The sequence below is a fragment of the Barbus barbus genome (assembly GCF_936440315.1).
Source record: "Barbus barbus genome assembly, chromosome: 3".
Classification (NCBI taxonomy): domain Eukaryota; kingdom Metazoa; phylum Chordata; class Actinopteri; order Cypriniformes; family Cyprinidae; genus Barbus; species Barbus barbus.
Genome location: NC_136731.1, coordinates 34084422 through 34110002, shown reverse-complemented (window position 1 = coordinate 34110002; position 25581 = coordinate 34084422). Strand labels below are relative to the sequence as shown.

The 25581-nt window shown below is 36.7% G+C and overlaps 1 protein-coding gene across 1 annotated transcript in view; it reads right to left on the bottom strand.

The window, feature by feature from the left end:
- Positions 1–25581, bottom strand: part of LOC306847451 (synaptotagmin-C-like) — a 45972-nt gene that overhangs the window by 8145 nt on the left and 12246 nt on the right. Inside the window, exons 4-10 of the mRNA XM_079381401.1 lie at positions 15171–15575; positions 14914–15022; positions 13513–13692; positions 8208–8334; positions 7664–7882; positions 3241–3361; positions 2560–2731 (exon numbers count right to left, since the gene is read on the bottom strand). Of these exons, the coding sequence (XP_079237527.1) occupies positions 2560–2731; positions 3241–3361; positions 7664–7882; positions 8208–8334; positions 13513–13692; positions 14914–15022; positions 15171–15575 (1333 nt within the window). The remainder of the gene's footprint in view (positions 1–2559; positions 2732–3240; positions 3362–7663; positions 7883–8207; positions 8335–13512; positions 13693–14913; positions 15023–15170; positions 15576–25581) is intronic.

Sequence of the window (25581 nt, the reverse complement as noted above, 5' to 3'; positions counted from 1 at the left end):
GATTCAGAGTAGCTCCACCAACACTAAATCAAGTCACGTTCAAAGAAATTAGTGCCAGCAGGATTTATGTCCTGCCTTTATTTTAAAAACAATAATGCCAAAATAAAGTCAATCAAGCTTGATTGAAGACTTGGGGAAGTTGTGGCCTAATGGTTAGAGAGTCGGACTCGTAATCCAAAGGTTGTGGGTTTGAGTCTCGGGCCGGCAGGGATTGTAGGTGGGGGGAGTGAATGTCCAGTGCTCTCTCCACCCTCAATACCACGACTGAGGTGCCCTTGAGCAAGACACCGAACCCCCAACTGCTCCCTGGGCGCCGCAGCATAAATGGCTGCCCACTGCTCCGGGTGTGTGTTCACTGCTGTGTGTGTGTTCACTGCTGTGTGTGTGCACGTTGGATGGGTTAAATGCAGAGCACGAATTCCGAGTATGGGTCACCATCCTTGGCAGTATGTCACTTCACTTCACTTAAAACAAAGTCTTTGTGTTGCAAAAAGCCTAAAATCAAATGAATAACGTCAGTTTTATGAAGCAATCTGCATGTTATTTTTGTTTGAGATGAATCTTCATCTCAAACAAAAATAACTCGCTTTCCCTGCACCTGTGTGACGTCACCCACAGTACTGCCGGTTTAAATACAGAAACACTAAAACATTGCAAAATGGATTGTTTAGCATGTCAAATATATGTAAGAAATGACTATTATCCAGCCGACAGTGCTTCTGAATGGAGCGTTTAGCACAGATGGCATGCAGCAAAGCTAAGAGCAATTCATCAGGCGTTATCTGCAGCTCACAGATGAGCTGCTTCATTAGGAGGGGCGGCTGGTGTGCTGCGTGCCATTGGGAAGAGATGAAATCACGGAGAGCATCGACAAACATGCATTTGGGAAACTCGGATGTGGATTTCCTCAGAACTGACAGCAGTTCTTAAAATAGAATCTGATACCCGATTTGTATGCACCTGAATTTTCAAGGCGCATTTTGTTCCACAAAAGCACACAAAATATGGCCATAAAAGTGACATTAGGTGACACTGCACACATGGCAGTAGGTATACTTCAATTTCAAAAAGTAAAAAACCATACAGAATAATACATAAATGCCTAAAGGTCTATCATACTGAAGTGCAGCAAGAAGAGCCTCACACACACACACACACAAACACACACACAGAAGAGGTGACTTAAGGTGTGTCCACCAGACAATAAACACTGGCTGTGTTACAGAGTGTCTCACCACCAGACACCACTTCCATTAGTATTAGGCTTTCATGTATATTCATGAGGTGTCTGTCTTTATGCAAAACAGTGCAGAAGTCCACCAGGAATAGTCTGACACATGGGGGCATAAGGCCCTGTGTTCAGTGGAGCGCACACATATACAAATATGTGCAACAGGAATTCTAATTACCAATTAAACAACAAACTATCTCATCAGTATCAGTCACGGAGATCCTTAAATGCATGAGAAGAAGATCATATTTTATTCAGTTCTCCATTGCTAATTTCTCAACAACATAGTAAATGTCACTATTTTGGTCTATTCTGAAATTTGTTATCAATTATAGTTAAATATTAAACAATAAAAGCTATCAATTAGATCTGTAAACATTACAAATGTTACATAATTAATGGGAAAACATAATATTTATTATTATATAATTTTTAATATTATAATATTACACTGTAGGAAATATTTCAGATTCTGTTTCTAGGTCACTAATCAAATAAGAAAATTTTGTGACCGTAATCATGACATGACTTTGTACAAATGGTCAGATGTTATATCTTCTGCTGAAGCTCAGTATTCTCTTCAGATCATCTAAAATCACGTAGAGCAATCATATGGAGTGCTGCAAGTTCACTCATTAATTGTTATGCTGGTAATACAATTTGTTGAGGGAAAAAAATATTGTGAATATCATCAAAAATTATAACAATTTAAAGTATTTTCTATTTTAATATATTTTAAAATTTAATTTATTCCTGTGATGGTAAAGCTGTATTTTCAGCATCATTACTCCAGTCTTCAGTGTCACATGATCCTTCAGAAATCATTCTAATATGCTGATTTGTTGCTCAAGAAATATCTCTTAGTATTATCAGAAAACATTATTTTTTTTCTTCAAGATTCAGGGATGTTCAGAAGAACAGCCTTTTATATAGCCATTATAAATAGCTTGACTGTCACTTTGGATAAATTTATTGTGAATATGAGTACCAATTTCTTTAAAAAAATCTTTGTAAACTATGGAATGGTAGCATATATTCCACTAGAGAAATATTACAATAGAAAAGTATTTACACGACTGGACTCTGTAGGAAACACTGTGTTGATCTAATTTGAATCTCTCCCACAGACCTTCAATAAATGCTTTATTCTTTCAATGAATGGAAAATCCACGTGTTCCTGAATAAATTCTGTGAGACACAGCCTGTAAGCATGCCTAAAGTTACAAGTGGGCACTTCCTATCAAGCCTCATATCACAGCAGGGAGCCTGATGTGTTGCAGCATGTCTCAGAGCCCATCACAGCATGAAAAAGACAGTCATGATCTTACCAGTCGTAGTCCATGACGGCGATGATGAGCGACACATTCTCAATGTTCTCGTTGGGGATATCAAAGACCAGAGCCTCATTATACGTGGGATTGAGAGTATTCTTCTTTATGGACGTCTTCCTCTTTTTCAGCCTTCGACCTTCACAAACCAGAGATGCCTTTACGTACGGATCTGAGAAGAACAGCAAGAGTGAAGGAGAGAGAAACTTTGTCAAATAAATAGCAACAGCAGGACGTAATGCTGATAACGGCATCAATAATTATCGAGCTAGCAATAACGATACATTAGCATTACTTTTTCATAATGCACCGTGATAGTGCAACATAATCATGCCCTATGAGAGGAATCTTTATTACATTACTTTAAGCCTTGCTGTGACAATTAAATAAGCCAACACTAATTAAAGATGTCTCTTGTCCTTATCACTGTGATGTTGATAAGGCGTTTCAGTTTTGACATTCAACTTTTTAGAGGTGCTATTTTATATTCACAACTTTCAGAACCGATGGTTTTGTGACCTTTAGTGTTATTTCATTATTCACATGCTAGACGCGTTACACCAAGGTTATTAATGAGCGGCAGTTTCATCATGTCTCAATGTCTGAGGTGCTAATGAGGTATCGCTGTTAATTACGAGGGAATTTGAGGAATGGCTGGGGACCACGAGCAAAACTGGGTACCTGAGAAGCCCGTGAGGTCCATGGCTTTCAGATTGGTGGCCTTTATGATGGTGACGGTCAGTCGGCCAGCTGTTGGCAGGTAACACAGTGAGAAATTCAGCTCGCCCAGGTCAGCTTTCTCCTGCAGATACAAAAAAGCACATGAAAAGGTCCTAACGTCACTTTGAAGTTATATTGTGAGTAATGCAAATGCTGAAAGTAATGAAAAAAAAGAAATGAAATTCATGGAAACCTTTAAATGATTACACCGTTTCAATAATTTATTTGTCCTTTTATTAAGATGCAAGGATAAACTGAAGGAATGTCTGTGGCTTTTAATACTTAATCAAACATTTTTAAAGGATTTCCCTATGTTCAATTCAAATGCAGATCTATTGACAGCATCTTTGGCCTGCAATTGATTACCACAGAATTCATTTGAACTTGTCCTTGAATTTTTACAAACAAGAGGAAAATCGTGCTTACAGTAATGCACTTAAAATGAAAGTCCATGGAACTGCACTGCGATAAATATTAAAAACACACTTTTTTAAGTGCATCCTCAGGTTATGACCATGTAAATCCGATAAATGCTGCAACTTAAAAGCAAGACTACTGCACAGAGACTGTTTACATGCAAGTTCAAAAGGTTAGGGTCAGTATAATTGGTAACAATTTAGTATAGGGACCAATTTATTAACTAGCTACTTATTAGCATGCCTGTTATCAACATATTATTGTCTGTTTATTAGTACTTATAAAGCATATATTCTGCATGATCATATTCTGCATCCCTAATCCTACCTACTACCTAAACTTAAACTATTAATAAGCACCAAATTAGGAGTTTGTTGAGGCAAAAGTTGTAGTTAATTGGGCCTTAAAATAAAGTGACCATATAATCTACTTTTATTTTGAGATGTTATTATACAATTAAATAACTGTTTTTATTTTAATATTTTTAAAACAGAATTTATTTTTTTGATGGATTTTCAGCAGCTATGATCCTTCAAAAAAAATATACGGAATTTGAGCTCAACATATCTTCATTATTATTATTAATGTTAAAAATGGTTCTGGGTAATATTTTTCCGTGAGACTTTTTTTTCAGGATTATCTGAATAAAAGTGATTTTATTCAAAGACATTTATTACCTTAAGTATTTCTATTTCAAATAAATGCTGTTCTTCTGAACTTTCTATTGATCAGTTTAATGAACTTCCTCAGCTGTTCCTAAATGCTTCCACTTTCCAATAAGACCACTTACAGTTGACCACAGTATATCTAGCAGGGATGAAATTTCAAAAACTGACTTATTGCAAAGTTGGCATCCTATCAATATATATATATATATATATATATATATATATATATATATATATATATATATATATATATATATATATATACACACATTTTTTTTTTTTTACAAATCTTTATAAATTCATCATATTCTAGCATATTCTATTCATATTCTATTTTTATTCTTCATATCTATTTTTATTCTCATATCTATTTTTTATTTTATTGCTAGTTTATTTCTGTATATATGTTTACTGTACTTTTTCTATTTGTATTTTTGTAAACTTGAGGTTTTTCTTAATTTTGTTGGACAATTTGTTGGACAGTCGTACAATACATTTCACTACATGTCGTACTATGTATGTATATGTATGTGACAAATAAAATTTGAATTTGAATGTGAAATTATTTTAAAAATTAAGAAGTTTGTGTCCCTATACTTTTGTCCACATAGTGTGTTTAATTCAGATTAAAAATGTATTTACATTTGTCACATTATCACTTGCATGAGTTTAAAGAAATCAAATGGACGGATTCTCCTATCTGAAGCATAATGTGTTGAGATGCTAGGCCTGTTTTTTCCCTTACACTCTTTGTTGAACCTTTCATCTTTCTCTCAAGTTCTTGTTCTGCCAGACAGAATTAATCATCAGCTATGATGAAAAAAGAACAAGGGTAGCAGAGGTAAACAGAAAGAGCTGCAATATTTCCTCAAAAACGTCAAGCATCTGAGGTACCAAGAACAATAGGAGCTGCCAGCTATGGGTCTGTGTCCGTACACGTGATGTGAAGTTTTTTTGTTACACACCAGCACCTCGAAAAATGAATTATACCTCAAGTCATTTTTTTTCAAACCAGCTGAGTAAGTAAATCCGCTAATGCCACCCGAGCAGCCGATTGGCTGAATCCTGCGTGTAAACATTTCATTTACATCCATTCACATGTCAGACACACAGATGTCAGAAACATACTCAAATCCAGCATGCATCACTGAATCATTTTTAAATTTGTCTTGTCAGACAGAGTAGATGGTGCCAAATTGATCTTCTTTCCTTCATTTGACCTAGTCGTGCTGAGGAAAATTTCATCTACCTTATTTAAGAACACTGCAGCTAGTGTTTGATTTGATTTATTCTCTCTGTTCTCCAAAGGTACAAACTGATTTTAAAATAAAAAATATTCTACGATGATGATAATTTTTTTTCTAAAAACTGCTCCATAAAGATGCAGTGGCAATTTCTGGAGTGCTCTTGAAAAAAGGCTCCTTTGCACAGTTGACCTTCACTAATTCCATGTAATTTTCTCTGGAAGGACGAGCGCATGCATCACTAGATCTCCTCACACCTCTGCTACCAACATCCCCAAGGACACATCATCATCATCAACTTAGCATGTAATCACGCATGATTTTCAATTGTGAAAAACGTCTCATGAATATAAAATTAGCTTTTCAACTCCACTTAAGAGAAATATGCAAGCACCATAAAAGATACCACCATTATTATAAAATCCGTGCTAGCTAGGTTCTTATGTAATCCAGCACAATTTCTTGGGCAAAATTCCCTAAATCGTGCTGCGTCTTAAATCACATGCCACTCTAAAAACAGTTAACAGACACCATAGGCACAAAAACAGTGCTGAATTTAATTTTAAATGCCATTTTTTAAAAGACAAACATGCCTCCGTTCTATGTAAAACGTAATTTTCTCCAGGACAAACATGCCTTTCTACATACATTACATTGTAAAAAGTGGTTATCTTAAAGAGCTATTTCTACCTGATTTCATCCATAAAAAAATTTTTTGTTTGTGTGAATGTTTTCAGGCGATATTAAACAATATTTTTGACATAAATAAAACATCATTTAGATGTAAATTTTTTTTAGTGTAGACTCAATGAAGATTTACTTTATTCACAAAACTCAGCGCTATTTGTTTTGCGTAATTAACATTGTGCATGCACTGCCCAGGGAATGCAATTTTGCTCAAAAAAGACATTTTTGCATATTTTTATTGATGACAGCACTAATTTATCAAATGATGATCAAGTAAAGGAGAAGAGTGTTATATCTTGGCACATATCCAGAAGTTTGGTGTAGTCAAGCGCACTTCGAGTATTTCCTATTGAGGTGTTGGCGTGATGCCGATGTGTTCCCTGCGAGTGCTTTGACATATTGAGCGATGGTGCGCATAGCAGACCCAGGTTTGAGTATGGCCCAGGTCATGTTGCCACCCTGTTGCCCGCTCTCCCCTTGATTTCCTGTCTCTACTACTGTGTATGGCAATAAATGTAGCAAAAAGACTGATTGCTGTTCTGCTCAGAACCTGGATGGCCACTTTCCTGCAGGGTTTAGATTTAACCACACTCTAACGCACCTCAACAATCTAATCAACTGTTCACCCAAAAATGAAAATTCTGTCATAATTTATTCACGCAGCCTGTATGACTTTCTTTCTTCTGTGGAACATAAAATAATTTTGTCCACATAATGGAAGCCAGTGGTCACCAAAACAGATTGGGGACCATCATTCTTAAAAAAAACACTTTCTTTTTTTTGTCAAAAAAAGTCAGTCATACCAGTTTAGAATGAATTTTGGGTGAAAGATTTCTTGAAAATTACCCACAGGTGTATTTGATTAGGGCTGTAACTCAACTCCCCGGGACAGTGGCCCTCCAGGACTGAAGTTGAATAGCCCTGCTGTACGTCTCAATATAGTAGTCGAACATCTGTTATAGATGTTCTGCATCCTCCACAACCTTGCAATCAGAACCGGTCTTTTTTGCCATGTTTGTGGCGTTACCTAATTTGCATAAATCAAGTGCTAAAACAACTCAGACAGCATGTTTGTGTAATGTTATGTGGCTAGAAGAGATACAGCTTTGACCTGAAACTAACAATGAAATTTAATTTTCTACCTATTAGATTGTGTTTTGCTTCTACACCTACCCCAACCCTAAACCTACCCCTTACAATAATACAAAAATAGTAAAGTGTGACAAAAATTACGCTATATTGATGTGCGCATGTCCAGTAGCCACAGCTGTCTCCCTCCTAGCCTTAACCCTATCAAACGCTCTCACCGACTCCGTTTGTGTTTATGGTCTAATGAAGGTTTAATATGTGTATGTGTCATTATCTCACCGCGGTTCCTTCTACGATGTTTCTCCAAATTGGCTTCTCCCCGGTGCCTTCGCTGAAGTCCAGCAGGTTTTCCACCACCACTTGACCTATGAGGTCATGTCTGGAGAAGCGGTCGAAGTCGTAGATGGAGAAGTGGAGCTTGCGCGAGTGCAGCTCGGCCAGGGGCACGCCAAACTGGAACGTCTCATTAAAAATCGGGTTGAGAGTTTTTCTGTGCACCTGCGAACCAGAGCCACAGAAAGCCCGAGTGGAAATGAGAGAAAGTGAAGGAAATTAGATAAGCGGAGGAGCTGAGAGGGAAAAGTGAGTGAAGGGAGTGAACAAGAGATTGGTTAACATCAAAACTGCAAATGCATAAAGTTAATTTAAAATGCACCGGCTGATAGAGATGTATTTTTAGATGAACTAGGGCACTGGGAAAAAAAATCCACAGGCAGGCTGAGAAACGCAACCAGATCTTAATGAGTCCTAAGAGGGTCTGCCATCTGAACAGTGGATTATTGTAAAAGCAGCGAGCTGACTCGTTGGGATAAAAAAAAGATACCTTGGTCTGAAATTTCTTCTTCCTATCAGGCAGTAAGTAGATCTTGACATAAGGATCGGAGAAACCATTGGCATCCTTCGCCGGGAGGTCCAGGGCTTTCAGTATCTTAACCACCAGCTGCTCCGTGCTGTAAGAAAGACATGTCAGCGTCACCGTAATTCACTTTGAACTATCTGGAAATTTTGCGCTCGCTAGCCTGGGCGTGAGTTCATTTCAGCGCCATCTAACCAGCAATGACAAGAGCGCCGGTTTCTGTTAAAACAGGCTGACATCCAGGCCAGTATCAGGACAGCGCTGCAGCATCGAGTTCAGTGAGTCTCAATGGCTGTCAGGTTCAGGAAAACAGGGGAAAAAAAGAGAGGAGGTGCCAATTGTACAACTCGGCTCAATGGATTGGAATTAATTGACAGATGGATGGAGCCGTACTTGTGCTGCGCAAGCTAAATGGATCTTGTACGAATGTGAATATAAAGACATGAATATTTGATGCGTAATGCAATGACTGTGGACTCAAACACTGGACTTTATAAATAATCCAGAGCTTATTACGAAGCAAACTATAGGTCATTTCATGGCTAGACTGCAGCGGGGTTGTTGCGGTCTGGTGCCAACCACAGCACGACCGTGAACTTCTGAAGCGCGAGGCTCACCCAGTGTTTGTGCAGATGTAAATAAGAGAGGCGGGGGAACTTCTGTGGTTGCTAATCAGGCCTTGTTAGAATGTGTCTCTCAGTGTTAACAAATGCGTCACCCTTTCATTAGGACACTTAAACAAATCAGCAACGCAGGGGGAGGGAGAACACAAGAAGAAATCCAATATGGCCTCAGACTGACATGTTGATCATAAACAATGTGCGATGACATGGTACAAATCTCAACCAATCAGCATGGAAACAAATAAATTAATCATGTGATATTATCATCCAATTTGTAAGTGACAAATTTAATCATTCATTGTTGTACAATTATATAAAGACAACCCCTTAAGTGTCACCCCCCTTTTTGGGGGTAGAGCTGAAAAGGGGGTGTCCAGATTCAAATTAATGTAATTCTGGAACGGCTTGGAATATGAACCTAATTTTGGGCTCGTTTTTAAAAACACACTTCAGTACTTAAGTTACACACTTGTAACTTAAAAGTAATTTAATATTTATTTATATTTCATTAAAAAAAAAAATTAAATATGTGGTGAATTTAATTTCATGTCAAATGAAAAGCCTTCAGTCTAAAGAAGTTGTGTTCCAAATTTGACATTGATATCACAAAAAATGAGGATTCTGTGTTATTTTTAGTCGCTATACCAACAATGTCCACTAGGTACTAGTCATGCTCCTTGTATGATTTGTAATGGACGACTGATTTGATTTACAATTTTTGTATTATTCAAACAGCAATAATAGGTTGTAAATATTTTTTTTAAAACCATTAATATGACATAAAAAATTTTATATGACCATATACAATAAAACAACTACTACTGAAAACACATTGGCCTTAGAAACAGTTCTGGCTGCTTACTGAGACTTATCTGAATATCTGCCCTGTTCATTACTGCATAAAGTTATGAGGATGGGCTCTTTCTAATCAGAAATCTTAATCAAACATAGCTACTAGACTGTTGTTACAGAAACTTCACAAAAAAAAAAGTTTATTTCATGTATGATCATACATGAACTTGACATGCATTACATGTTTTACTGAATACTTGCAACATCAATCATACACAAATATACATATTCAATTTATTCTCAAAGTTTTAGATAAAAACTAGAAAATATGTTTTGTCTGAATTATTGGCAGCCAAAAAAATAATAATAATACTTTTGTGATTGTATGTGTATGTATCAACTTTTTGTAACAAAAGCCAACTTCTTGGTGTTTTTTGTTTTTTTGCTAAATTTTCTTGTCACAAATTAATGAATTACTGTCACTACATAATTTTAAATATAAAACGGTGGTCAAATATGAAAAATACAATCTCTAAGGTTTCCAATGATATATAGTTTGTCAAGATTAGTTTAGGTTTAGTATAGAATATTACGGTTTTAAATATGTAATGGCTTTGGGCCCACCGGTGGGCCGGTGACACTTAAGGGCTATTCATGCTGACAGCTATTTTTCGAGATTAATTTTTAAGCACAGTTGGTGATTTCCAGCGATACGAGCGACAGCGACTGATGTGATAAAGTTAAGCAGAGCTTGCCTTGTGCAAATAAACAGTATGTGCAATTTAGTTGGTTTATAGTTTCATATACGTATATGTGTGTGTTTTTTATTTGTTTTTTTACGCTTTATTCAAATAATCCTGAAAACAATGAATCGCAATTTCCACAAAAATAATAAGCAATGTTTTTAACAGTAATAATAAGAAGAAATGTTTCTTGAGAAGCAAATTGGTATATTAGAATGATATCTGAAGGATCATGTGACACTGAAGACTGAAGTAATGACACTGAAAATTCAGCTTTGCCATCACAGGAATAAGTTACATTTTAAAATATATTAAAATAGAAAACAGTTATTTTTAATTGCAATTATAATCCAGTTTTTACACTATTATGATCAAATAATTGCAACCTTTTAATAGACTTCTTTAATTTCATAAAAAAAAATATAACTGACCCCAAACTTTTGAATGGTCATGTATATTTATATAACCATTAATGTCATGCTCTTTACTTCCACAGAAAACACATCAGTTGATAATCAAATGACGGGCGGGAGAGTTATAATGGGAATACGATTAGATAAGTTGTAGATGAACATAACATTTTAAACATGATTCAGATGCCATGATCAGTGCAGAAATCACCAATGCAAGTGCAAACAGTGATTCACTCCCTAAAATGGTTGGATAGTGGTCGAGTCGGATCATCTACTAGCAACCAACGGCACAGAGACACTGAAATTTCCTGCGATTTAATCTCTGTCAGCATGTGTGGCCCTAAAGACATACTTGCTAATAGTAAAATGGCATCTGATTGCAAAAGAAGATACTTGTTGACATTTCAAGCATCCAGATGCATTTTGAGCTGTCCAGTCTAATATACATTATATCAGTTTAGCGGAATTAGAAATGAATCTCAAGTCTAGTGGCATGCAGCACAACAGCACACTTTAAATCAGGCTGGCTTTAGAAACGTAGGGTGCCATTAGCACTCAGGGCTATGATCGAAAATGACAGGCTCTGTCTTGCCCACATTAGAGCGAGCATTTAAAGCCACCTCATACCCCCCCAGTCATGTGTTGCACCACACAAAGGCTTTTCATTAGTCAGTCACAGGCCCCCCTCCCTGCCCCTTTTACAATTTCACTACAAAACAAAACAAGACCTCAAACAAAAGTCATCCACATACTGTCTGAAAGCGCTCGTCTGGAAAACACAGTGCTCGACACTCAGCTGGAATTTGACAAATAGATGGACAAATTAAAATAATAATAAAACAACATTCGGCTCCAACCCTCACAGACAATGGGTTAGAAATAGCTGTTATTCCCTCCATGCCACATGTGTTATCGGCCTACTGCTGTGCTGATAGAAAGCTACGTCCCACCGGATGCGACTTTGACTGACAGTGTCAACCTGCCCGCTATTCCCAAAATGCTTGTAGCTGTGACATATTCGCATTGATGTATTGCAAACGCAACAGCATAGCAGGAGGTGTGACGATGTCAATTAAACACACATGGGGATGAGAAACAATCTTGGCTGTTAGTGCTCGTGCAAACGCTGAGTAACATTTTCGTTTGCATTTGCTTTAAAGTGCAAACGAAATTCTGTTCATTTATAAAAAAAAATAAAAAAAAAGTAATTTCATTTCATGATAACAATATATAGCTATTTCTGCTGAAAAAAATCTCAACACCAAACCTTTAGATGACACTGAAATTTCACGATTCTACCAGCAAAAAATAACACTAGCCTAATTAATATAAGTAAAAAGTATAAAAAATATTTGTATTTTTTCAGAAATAAAAAAATTTATTAAATAAACTAACTACAAGAAATAGGACAATGTAATAGAATTGAACAAAAATACAAATGAATGTGTCGTGGTGCTCTCGTGAACGTGCGTCAACGTCAGGCACAGAACAGAAAAAAATTGTTGAATGAAATTGTTGTTATTTTTGTTTTCTTTGCACACAAAAAGTATTCTCATAAAATTAAGGCTGAACCGCTGATGTCACATGAACTATTTTAATGATGTCCTTACTACCTTTTTGGTCCTTGAACGTGGTAGTTCTGTTGCTGTCTATGCAGAGTTATTATGTGTTTCTAATCCAAAATCTTAACTGGGGTGCGTTTCCCAAAAACAACTATGGTCCACAAGTTCCGTCATTACCAATAGAGTTCAATGGAACTAACGACCATAGTTAGCTAACGATGCTTTTGGGAAACGCACCCCTGGTTGACAAAGTTCTACCAGTTTATCATGTCTACAATAATATATTCACCTTGATTGTCTCAAACCCTCTTTCTTCCGAACAAACGATGTTAGGCAGAATGTCTAAGCTGCTCTTTTCCATACAATGAAAGTGAAGGGAGATCAAGGCTGTTCATTATATGCAAAAGAGCAGCTTACACATTCTGCTAAACCTCTCCTTACTTGTTCCACAGAAGTAAGAAAGTCAAGCTTTGAAGCAACACGAGGAAACAGACGATTTTTTATTTTTAGGTGAACTATCCCTTTAACTCAAAAGCTTTCCATCTCAGACGCGCACACAATCATGACATACTCACCTTAGAACTCACAGCAGAACATAATAGACCGATAATGTAATGAACAGGGGCAGAGGTGTCAAATCATTTATTTGAACTGCTCCCTATGTGTAAGGAATGCGATATCAATCTCCACTCACCCATCTTCATCTCTTTCTCTCCCTCGGCCTCCTCTGTAATTCTGGCCGTAACACAGTGCTGTGTTATTATGTGTTGACAGGCTGTGCTGTTTAAAGTGGCTGGTCATATATAATTCATGAGCGAAACAGCCTCTCTTTCCTTCATTTCTCAAACATCAGCACTTTCCACCATTCTAATGTCCCTCTGCGTGACGGCAAAATAAAGGACCCGGTCTGACGTGCACGGGCTGCCCTCGGCAGGCCTGACTATAACTCATTGTGCTGACTGCAACTCCCCTGCTTCTTTCTCCAGCTCGCCTTTTCAATTGTGAGCCCTGCTGATGAGATCTATTTATAACCCACTGATGTATTGAGAGGCATGGATCCACATCGTGTGACAATTCCATACGAGATGCTTCCCCATGGGGAGAGGAGGTAATGGCAGGATGGATCCGAGTGGACTCACTTGAAGGCGTAGCGCAGGAGGAAGCTGATTTTGCCGCAGGTGTCTTGCTTGCCATCCCCCTGGTCTCCCTGGCGCAGCCGGTAAAGTTCTGGTTTGATCTGCCCAATGCTGGTCAACTGCTCACTCTTCTCCTCACCATGGAAATCAGGGCTGGAAAGCTGGTGAGTCATGGGCTTAGGCCTGGAGAGAGACCAGAGGGAGAACTCACTCACACATGCGCACATATAGACAAACACAGGGACTGGTAGGGGGAAACGAAACATCTTCGTATGATATATATGAAAGAAAGGCCTATCTGAACGATTTCTTTGCGTTGCATTTTCGTTTTCGATTACTAATTCAATTGAGGGGAAAAAGTGGGAAAAATGTGAATGCAAATAAAAAAATTGCATTGCCTTTAATTTAAGCTTTAATTTAAATGATAATTTTTACAATAGTATATTTAAAAACAATATTAAAATGTGCTTAATTGTCATAACAAAATAAAGCTTGTTCTATTTTATTGTTGTATACAATATATAATATATAATAATATAATTTATTTATAGGCCTACATTTCTTTCCTTTTTTGAATGTGGCGTTATGACCATGTTTTCATGAAATTCACCCAGTAAGGTTACTGGATTGCGGTATTTAACCCCAGATTGCTCAAAAGTCATGGTTATGAAATTAATAAATTGTTTAATCTGTTCTATTTAGACCTGACAAAAATATGGTCTAAATACACACAAATGTGCTGTTTTACTGCATTCAAAAGTGATACACATATTATATACATATTATCAAAATCTTGAAAAATCTTGAATCATTCAAAAGATGTTTTTTTTTTAAGTAATCAATACTGTTATTCAGCAAGGATGCATTAAATTGACAAAAAGGGACCGTAAAGGCATTTATAATCTTACATACATTATAAATAATGAGCATTATTTCAAATAAATGCTCATTCCATCACTGCTGATTCTATCACTGATTCCACAAAAATATTAAGCAGCACAACTGGTTTTCAACATTGCTAATAATAAGACATATTTTTGAGCATCCAATCAGTGTTTTAGAATGATTTTCTGAAGGATTATGTGACACTGAGGACTAGAGTAATGATGCTGAAAATTCAGCTTTGCCATCACAGGAATAAACTGCATTTGAAGGTACGTTTAGAATATATAGAAAACTGTCATTATAAACTGTAACAGTATTTCACAACATTAGACAATAGGAAAAAACTTTTAAACGGTAGCATATGTAAGACTTTTTAGAAAGATAAACATTATATTTCACTTCAATATAACATCCTGCACACATTCTGCAAGACACAAACCACACACTCACTCCATCATCCTGTAAAACACACACACACATAGAAACCACAGACATGAACAAGAAGAGAAGGTCACTGACCTGGTGGTGACCTGCTGCTGGGAATTGGCATTGGGCAGGTCTTTCACAGCTGAGCCTCCTTCAGTCGCTGGGGGCAACTCGGGAGATGTCTGGCTCAATTTAAGGTTTGCTGAAAACAAGAGAAACCATAAGCTATAGAAAAGATGCAAAGAGTAGTTAAGAGAGTGGTTTATAATTAACAACAACCACGGTCTCTTAGGTCTCACAAAGAGTAAAGTAGTGCTTCTGAGTTTGATACACAGCAGACTTTTACTCACCAGCATTGTTGGGATAAGAGTCCATGTCTAGGTAAGAATGCTCCTGCATCTCCTGCGGACCCCCAACCACACCCCCAACTACCAGCCCCCCTCCGCTCTCCACCCCCATCAGGTCGGAGAAATGGGGGTGATGCTGACCATGCTGCGAGAGCGAGGGATATAGCGAGGAAGAGGAGTGAGTATCTTTCCTCTGCAACAGGGGAGGAAGGAGCGAGGAGCCCCCTCCTCCTCCGACCCCACCCAAACTGGCCCCGCTGGGCAGGAGCCCCGACGTCAAGCTCAGACCCCCGCCTTCTTTATCTCTCCACGGCAACCAGCAGAGCTTCCAGGAGACGAAGAGAGAGACAGAGAGCAGCACGATGCCACAGAATGTTACAATGACGGAGAGCAGACTCACTGAGATCTCTGAAACAGAGAGAGAGAGAGAGAGAGAGAGAGAGAGAGAGAAAGAGTTTGATTTATTACAACCTTGAGAGGTAACAAAAATCCTAAGGAATTTAATGATTCTGGTTCATATTACAATGAATGCTTCCGGTTCCTTTATAATTACACTAATGATTTCTTTAGGACTTGAATAATTGGTCCTAACTATATACTAACATATATATGCAATATAAAAAAGTAAGAAATTGAATGATTCTGGCTCAAATTCCAATGAATGCTTCTGGTTCCCAATAATTAACTCCAAGGACTCTAAGACTTAAATAATTGGTCCTAATTATATACTAAAGACAAATACTAAATAAAAAAGGAAGAAATAATGATTCTGGGTTAAATTCCACTGAATGATTTTGGTTCCTTAATAATTATTCGAATGATTATTTTATGACTTGGTCCTAATTATATATATATATATATATATATATATATATATATATATATATATATATATATATATATATACACAACCAACTCATCACCTAAAAAACACTCAATAACCTAATAAAAATATTTTGTAACATTATTTTTTAAATTAAAGTTCCATTCAAAAACAGTTAGATTTAAGCATTATTCTTTTTTTAAATAATCAAGTTTCACAAAGTAAAACATATACAATGCATACAAAAAAAACACAAACAAAACTACATTCAGTAATTTTAAGCCCATGACTACATTTTACTGAAACATTCAGTAAAAATAATCTTTTGTAAAACACACACACACACACACACACACATATACATATATATATACATACACAGTACATATATACATATAATATATAATATTTAATTGATATTAAAATTTCAAAATGTCAAATTGTTACATGAAAACAGTCATATATTACATTGATTTAAGTATCACAAGCCTTAAGTACACAAAGTAGGCGTTCTCGGTTGATTTCGAGTTGTGGTTCAGTGATCGATTCAGTGAGTCATTAGACTGATTCAAACTGACAACTCACTGTCTTTTTGATCAGTTCATTATAAAGAACAGATTTTGTGACTAAATCCTACTCCGCTGTCAAAATCCTACCCTACTGGGACCCCAAAGCAATATTAGAACTTCTTTTGGGTACTCTTTTGTTTTTTTTTTGTTTTTTTAAGTGCTGCCTTAACTATGACTTCTCTTTTATTTTTGATTTCTCTTGTCTATTTATTATATGTGTATAATTTTGCCATCTTTCTCGCTCATCACATTCAAATGCCATTGCAAACTCTTTTTCTTTTTCCATGAACACAGACCTTCAAGAACCATTAATGGAAATGTACATCATGGTTATGGTACAGTATTTTTTTTAAAAATGCAACTCAGTTCTCAGTTTTCAACTCTAGGTAACAAGCTTGATTGCATAACCTGGGAGGATGAACGCATAGATATTTGAAAAGAAAAATGTGCAAATGAGGTAGCGTTGGCAGACAGATGCTGCACTCAGGGAATGCGACTGGGAGAAACCGAAGGAAGTGCAGAGAGAGAGAGAGAGAGAGAGAGAGAGAGAGAAGATCAGAAGGAGAAAAAGGAAAGGAGATGGCGCATTGTGGCTGTAAATTACCACCGGCTCTCCAAACATTCACTAGCTCTTATCTGAATACAAAGCCAAGAAAATGATGGATTTATTTCCAAACAGAAGAAGTGTCAATGCCAATGACAATTTCCACAAAGATGTCCTCTAAAATGTGATTAAGCCTTATGACTCTGTCTCTCACACAGTATGAGCTTTCAATCATGCAGCCTTTAATAACCATTTCTAAAGGTGCGCATGAGTGAGTCACTTGAAAAAATTAGACTTTGGCAACTCAGTTTCAGCACCAGACTGAGTAGAACAGCGACTCTCCAACAAGCAGGGACAAACAAGTGCCTGCCAATCAAGAAAAACAAAGGGCCTGTCTGTCAGCCTGACTCTCAAGAGCTCTATTCAGATCTCACACCCACATAGTTCCTCCGCTTACCCTGCACTCACATAACTTCTTCAGACGCAACACCCACCAGCTCTAAAAGCCCCCAGGGTGGTTCTACCTTGAGCTGCTCTGTAATTTCTATTATGCAAGGAGGTTATATCGTATGACTGTCAGCTCACCCTTTATTTTCCTTTCCGTCATGCCATCTTTCTCAGTTCCACCATGTTTGCTTCTGCTCCCAACTACTCTGTTTTCCTCCATGTATGGTTCACACATTCGCAGGCCTCCAAAGAACCAGTCTGGGTTGGGCAAAAGTTAGAACTGGCTCCCTTTCAATTTAGAATTTAGAATTTTAATTGATTTGGCCACATCTCACAGGATGTTGGAATGGAATTTAAACTGGAATAACAGGAAGAGAAAATCTTTGGATTGCAAATAGTAATAAAACAGGGGAGATTTCAGTACTCCAACATGAAATGAGAAGGAAGAAAAAAAAAGTCAAAATCTGAATCATGACGTTTGGCTCTCCTTTGGAAGCCTTTGTTAAAATTAGAATATTGTGAAAATTGTGTTCTCACACCATGCATTCATTCATTTAGAAATACATATTTAAAATCTTAAATAAATTAGTTATATATAAAAATCTCTCTCTCTATATATATACACACACAGACACAGACACACATATATATATATATATATAGTAAAAAAAACTAAATAAAATTAACAAAATTAATTAACTACCTCCTTAAATTCATCTTTGGTTTTAATCCTGAGCATTTAACAAAATACACATATAATTTTAGTGTGGTAAAATCTAGAAAGATTGTATAAAGATGCAAATCCAAATCTAGATTAACGGCAGTCTTTTACAATTAAAAAACTCTAGGTCTATGGTTAAAAATACTTATTTTTTCTGTTTTACCCTGTTACTGTATGCTTGACGGCATTAATACCCTTCAGCAATAGTGCACATATGGGCCATACTATGAGCAAACAATTATGAAATTTTGATTTCACTTCTGAAACCTTGGCATGACTGCATACGCACACAATCTCTTCTGAAACGTCATGCTTTCCATCCTCATCTAACACCACCTTCATCATTTGTCTCCTTTGCCTCTCCTGTGCCCTCCTCCTCCTTTCTCCCCCTCCATCTTACTCCTCTTCTTCCATCCCTCTCATCCTCCCTCTTGCTGTTTTCCTTCTTCCTTTCTCTGTACTTTCTGTCTCTCTTTGGTGAATAATTCATCAGTTTCTGTATGTCATTAATCACTACTTGTTCAAAGATATGATCAGAGAGAGAGACAGAGGGAGGAGAGAAGGGACTGATCTGTCAGCTTGAAGAAAAAGACGCAGATAGAGAGAGTGAGAAAAAGGTAAATAGGAGGAAAAAACGGAAGAGAGTGGGACAGGAAAGGAGATCAGAGATATCAATGTGGGAAAGAGGGAAATGGATAAAGGGAGACGGAGGAAGGAAGGATGATTGCGATGAAGCAGTGGTTCTCAATCTGTAATATGCAGGTCTCTGTGTTTGTAAAGGATTTAAAAAAGAACTAAATAAACATTTATAAATCTTGATAAATAATAGATTTCATTATAACTTCTAAATACAGCCATTTTAAATATTCAAAATATAAATGACAAAATGCACCAACATTAAGTAATAATAAATGCATAAAAATAATTAAATGTGTTAAAATTATGATAATATTTCTGTTGTCTCAATTCAATAACATTACTACCTGTCAAATGTTTGATGCACTCTATTCAGGTTCATTAGCTACAAGATGTTCATTTTAATGAAATGTGAACAATGGCAAAATTAAGGGTTGCTAAAAGAAAGGCTGTTTTAAAAGAGCCTCGAGTTTCAAAGCTATAAATGGAGAATAATTTATATGCTATTTAAAAATGTAGGCAGCTGTTGTTTCTCCCCAGACGTGGAATGTCAGGTGGGCCACAATTTTTGTTTTACTGTGGTCCACCAGTAAAAAAAAAAAATTGAGAACCACTGTGATAAAGGATGGAGAAAGTCCTAACTATGTTTTATGCCATTTCTAGCTGGTCATAAATTGGTCACTAGCTGATGCACCTGGTCATCAGCTGCTTTACCGACCATGATGAATCAACATGACCACTTTGACAGTGGAAATGAGCAGCTTGGACCAGCAAGACCAGTTGGGAACCACCTAAAACATACTGTATTCACTGCTTTCTCCATCCTTTATCACAGTGGTTCTCCAACTCTCAAACTTTATTTGGTGGACAGATAAATCACTCCAGGTCTGGGGAAAAACAACAGCTCCCTATTTTTTTTCTTTTTAAGTAGTATATAAATTATTTTCAGTTTGTAGTTTTGAAATTTGAGGCTGTATTGAAACAGCCTCTCTTTTAGCGACCCATAATTTTGCCGCTGTTCATATTTCATTGAAACTAATTGAACTCTATAGAAGTCAGATGACAGCACTGCTAGCATGTCCCAAGACACAGCTGCCAGTTTTAAGTGGATTTTCCTGCAGGGAGCTGACAGAGAGGAGGAATGAAAAAAAACAAGGACATACAGTATAGGAGGAAATGTGGAAAGGGCGAGGGGCCAGGAAGGAGCTAACAGATTAGTGTACATGTTGAAGCAGACACATCGGCTGACTGGTCAAGATAACATTCACTCCACACATCGAAGGTGAAGAAAGAGAGAGATAGCACCAGAGAGGGGTTAATAAAGTCCGCAAGCATTCCCCTGTGAGAAAAACAGGCCTGGGAAAAAAGTGGACAGTGATGGAGAGAGAGAGAGCGAGAAGGATGGCTGGTGTGGGAGAGGCGGAACTGCAGGAATGAAAGATGTGGAGCCAAACAAACGGACACTGATGGAGAGAGAACTAAACACGGGAGGGGTTTGGGATTAGAAAGGTTAATGTATTGATCTGCTTGCAAAGAAAAAAGAGTGTTCGGAAGCAGTATATCTGGGGAGGGAGTTTGATCTACAAACTCTGAGTTGGCTGAACCAGGAGGATCGGCGTTCTGCCCCGTTGCTAAGCTTTCATTTCATCTTGTCTCATAGACTTTTCCACACCATCACCACCTCTTAAAGAGAGATGGGTAGGGTTGCACCAGCCCATCACAGAGTCTTAACTGTGCACTTAATGTGGTTGCATCATTTCTTCTTAAAGCAAGAGCAGCTAGTAATTTGCAAGCTGTCCACATTCCAGGAATGTGCAGTTGCATAATATGACATTTACTTTTATCTACCTAGTAAGCCTTCAATTTTGTAAATCAAAATAGTCTTGAATGTAATTTTCTTTTTCTAAACGCGTCCTTATCTAACTGTTTGACAATGATAAATTACATGTTCCTTAAGTTTCAAAAATATACAAAGACATGACATAATGTACAATAAATACATATAAATTATGTATTACATAATGCATACCGAAATATTTTAAATGAATATTCAAGAAATATATATTAAACAGCAAAACTTATTATATTAGGTACTTTTTCGTGACAGGTTTTTTAGTAAGACAAGTCTGTGCTGCTCACCAAGGCTGTATTTACTAGATCAAAAATACAGTAAAAACAGTAATACTGTGAAATATTATTAGTGATGACCAAGATTAATTTTCAGCATCATTACTCCAGTCTTCAGTGTCACATGATCCTTCAGAAATCATTCTAATATGCTGATTTGCTGCTCAAGAAACATTTTTATCAATGTTGAAATGTTGTGCTGCTTAATATTTTGTGGAAACTATGAAATAAAAATAAAAAACTGAATTTATTTGAAATAGAAATATTTTTTAATAAGTTAAGTTTTTACAGTGACTTAAGTTGATCAATTTAATGCGTCCTTGCTTAAAAGGGCAGTTACCCATTAATGAAATTTTTGTGATAATTTACTCACCCTCGTGTTGTTTCAAACCTGTATGAGTTTCATTCTTCTGCTGAACACATAAGAAGATATTTTGAAGAATTATCAGTTGAAGGTAGCATACTAACAATGGCTACTAGCAACTGTGTTTGGTTACCCACATTAATATTAAAATATTTTATTTTGAGTTCATCAGAAGAAAGAAAATCATACAGGTTTGAAACAAGTGGAGGGTGAATAAATGATGACATAATTTTAATCTCTTGCTGAACTATCCCTTTAATAAAAGTATTTTAAAAATCCTACTGTCCCTGAACTTTTGAACATTTTTCCTGTGCAACACATATTTAGTAGTGAGTCATTTGCCAAGTATTTTAGCGCTCCTTTATGCTACAATTAGGCTAAGTTGAAACTTACACATGGAACACATCTTTGGATTTAGTACATAAGCATTCACACGATTTCATTCTCACTATGACTTAACACCCAGCAGTAGGGGGAGGAATCAAACGTGAGAGTGACTTTTGGGTTTTATCCCGAGCGTGCTAATAAATACACTCTAATATAAAATAGAGAGTGGCAAAATGTCTTCGGATAAAGCCACAAATCCAAATCGAAATGTTCAATCCTGCTTTACAAGTAAGCGGCAACTGACCAAGGCTTATACAGAGACCCAGGGTTAAAAATAGTCTGTTTCGATCGGTGACTTGTTTGAGGGAGATACACTCATGCCGTTTAATAAACTCAGGGATAAATTTGGAATTCCTATGACACACTTCTTCAAATACTTACAAATTTGCAATTACATCAGAGTCAAGCAACATTATTCAATGTCCAGACCAAGGCTAACAGAATTAGAACAAGTTATGTTGAATGAGGAACTTAGTACAAACAAAATTACGTTGCTTTATTGTAAATTTGTTAATAGCTCTAAAGAATCATCTGAATCTAAGAGAGTTGCTTGGGGTACAGACTTACAGTACGAACTTTCAGTTTCAGAATGGAGTGAAATAGGTGTCAGAGCCCAGAATTTGTCAATCAATACAAGATTTAAACTGCTTCAATACAATTGGATAATGCGCACTTATATTACACCTGAAAAGTTGAACAAATTTAACCCTAATATTCCAGATGTTTGCTTTAAATGGCAAAAATATAAGGGAACGTTCTTTCACTGTGTTTGGACATGTGATGTTATTCAGACATTCTGGCAAAAAGTGATGACATTAATATCTTCAATTATTTTAAAACCAGTTCCAATGACTCCTGAAATGTGTGTGCTAGGTCTAATTCCTGTTGGTATATCAGTATCAAGACATCAAATGAAAATGATAGATATCTGTTTAGTTCTCGCAAGACGGTCAATTGCATTTTACTGGAAGAAAATAGAAGGTCCATCAATTGGTCATTGGTTAAAAGATATATCACACTGTATTGTTTTGGAAAAACTTACATACAGTATTAAGGGTAAACTGAAAGATTACTATAAAATATGGGACCTCTTTATACAATTCCTTGAAAACAACGAAATAGTAATACAAGGAATGCTAGATTCCTCTCAATCCAGTGATTGATGCAAATGTGATGTGCTTTATTTGATGTGGTAATATTTATCTGTCTTAGCCCATGTGTAGCAGAACTTATTCTCCCTTTTGTTTCATTCTTTTTATATTTTATTTTATTTAGCCCTGTGTAATGGAACATGTGGATGCTGAGGGTGGGAGGGTGGGATGATAGTTAAAAATTGTCTCCATTGAAGATTTTTCTGTTATCTTGTATACTTTCTCAATAAAGACATGTTTAATATAAAAATAGTCTGTTTCACCTTGTTACACTATGCTTGACAGCATGACTACCCTTCAGCTGTAGTGCACATATGGGCCATACTGTGAGTACAGAAGAGTTTAAAGAGCCTAAGGCAGCTTCCCTCAGTTTCCCACTAATTAATACCATGGTAAGCTGCCCGTCCTGCTCAGCTATGCATGTCACTATTTTGTAATGCATTCAGCAAAACAACATCATGAACCGTGTTTCCCTTAGCTACATTAGTGCTTTCCAGCTTTTGATCACTAGGTATAGGTGTCAGATATTTTCTTTAGCAGACAGTTTGTATGTCTTTGACTTGAATTGCTCACTTTGCTTACATAAGTGAGAGTCTGACTATCATTCACACAATCGATTTAAAATCATGTATTATATTGCAGTCCCTTATAAAGTTACCAGCCACTGACATGTTTTTTTTATGCCATTTGTATTTGCATTTGGTGCTTGCTGAGTGATAATTTTCCACTAGCTTTGCACTGCTTGGAAATTTGGTATAGTATTACTATTTATATTACGTTCTTCCTTGGACAAATTGCTTGTGTTGTAAGTTGCTTTTGGCTAAAAGCCATGTGAAATAAATGCCTAAGTGAATAAATGTAAAAAGCCTAAGTGAATAAATGTAAAATGTAAATGTAATTTTGGACACTGCTTCTAACATATCTCTCCTGATTCAAAATGCAGGATTCAATCCAGCACCGCCCTAATAACTAATGTCCGACATTTAGTCATTGTGTCAAAAGCTGTTAATGTAAGCAAATGTCCAGAATTCATTTGAAATGGTTGTATTTATTAGAATAAACATACGCAAAACATCTTAAAAGCATTGTAACATTCATTTCACCAGGGTTTTGGTTTTGGCATGATTTCACAAATGACTTTTTCTTCAGCAGAAGACAAAAACTATTTTTTAAAGAATATTTTACATGTGTCCAAACAAATAAAATTAACTTCCACTGACAATCATTATATGGATAAAAAAAAGCATGGACACATTATTCATGTTTTTCCATTGGTATCCCCTGAAGAAATGAAGACAAAACAGGTTTGTAAATGACTAAAACATTTTCAGTTTTGGATGAACTATCCCTTTAAAGGGGTCATTGGATGCCCATTTTCCAAAAGTTGATATGATTCTTCATGGTCTTAATGAAAAGACTATAACATACTTTAGTTAAAATTTCTCAATGTTAGTGTAAAAAACACCTTCTTTACCCTGTCAAAATCAGCTCTGTTTTTATCAAGCCATTTTAGTCCATGTTGCTTTAAATGCTAATGAACTCTGCTGACCCCGCCCCTCTCTTCCTTGGGGTGATGAGCAGTACGGTTTACTTCAGCCGCTAAACTGACTAACTAGCACATTATTAGGAAAGGCGATTTGCAAAGATTCCTAAAATACCCTTATACTCACTTCTGTAGATTAAGCTGATCACGAATGATTCGCGTGAACATAGATGTATTTAGGCAGATCGGGGATCACAGCATTCCTTTCAAAACTAAAGCAACGTTAATCCTCTGCGTCTTCAGCGGCTCAGATGTCAGGAGTTAATGACTGCTATATTCATTATTACATCCAACAACAAAACACCTCAATCGCTTAATCAGACACATCTTGTCTTCTCCTGCACCGGAGTCGACACAATGCCGGACAGCTCTCAGCTCACTCAGGGCGGGTCTAAGGTAAAACAGCCGTGTCAATCAACTATCATGGGAGGGGCCTGTGCAGAACTACGTCATTCTGACACGCATCTCAGAACAGCCTGATTTGAGAAAGGGGATTTTAAAATAGGGATTTTTATCATTATAGGGTGGATGTGTGCACACACTTCCAACACACATTTATGTTCAAAAAACTTGGAAAGTGAATTTTGCATCTGATGACCCCTTTAAGAAATAAATATAATGAGTAGCTTTAACTGACAGCCTTCACCATTTGGGTGATTATTGGGTATTTGGAGACCCTAGGAAGGAAAGCCTACGCAGCTTCATTTCTTCTACTTCTTTTCACAAGGAGCTTAGAGCCATTTCAATTATCTGCGGTTGTGCCATTTTATATTAAAGAGAATGCAAGTCCAATTCCATCTCAATCACTGGGCACTTGGGAATTTAAACAATAATGACTAAATCTGTAAACAGGACAGTCTCACTCTGAACACAGCATCCAGCCATAGCACCTGTGGTGGGCATGGTGTGAATACAAATAAAAATGGCCAGGCGCAATTACATGAACGTGGGCAGATGATAAAATTACCCTTTTAGGCCATTTGTCAGGTGCAAGTCAATATTTTGGTTAGAAGTCAGACAGAAACCATAGCAATTGATGCTTTGAATAGGGTTTAAAGTGATAGTTCACCCAAAAATGAAAATTCTGTCATCATTTATGACT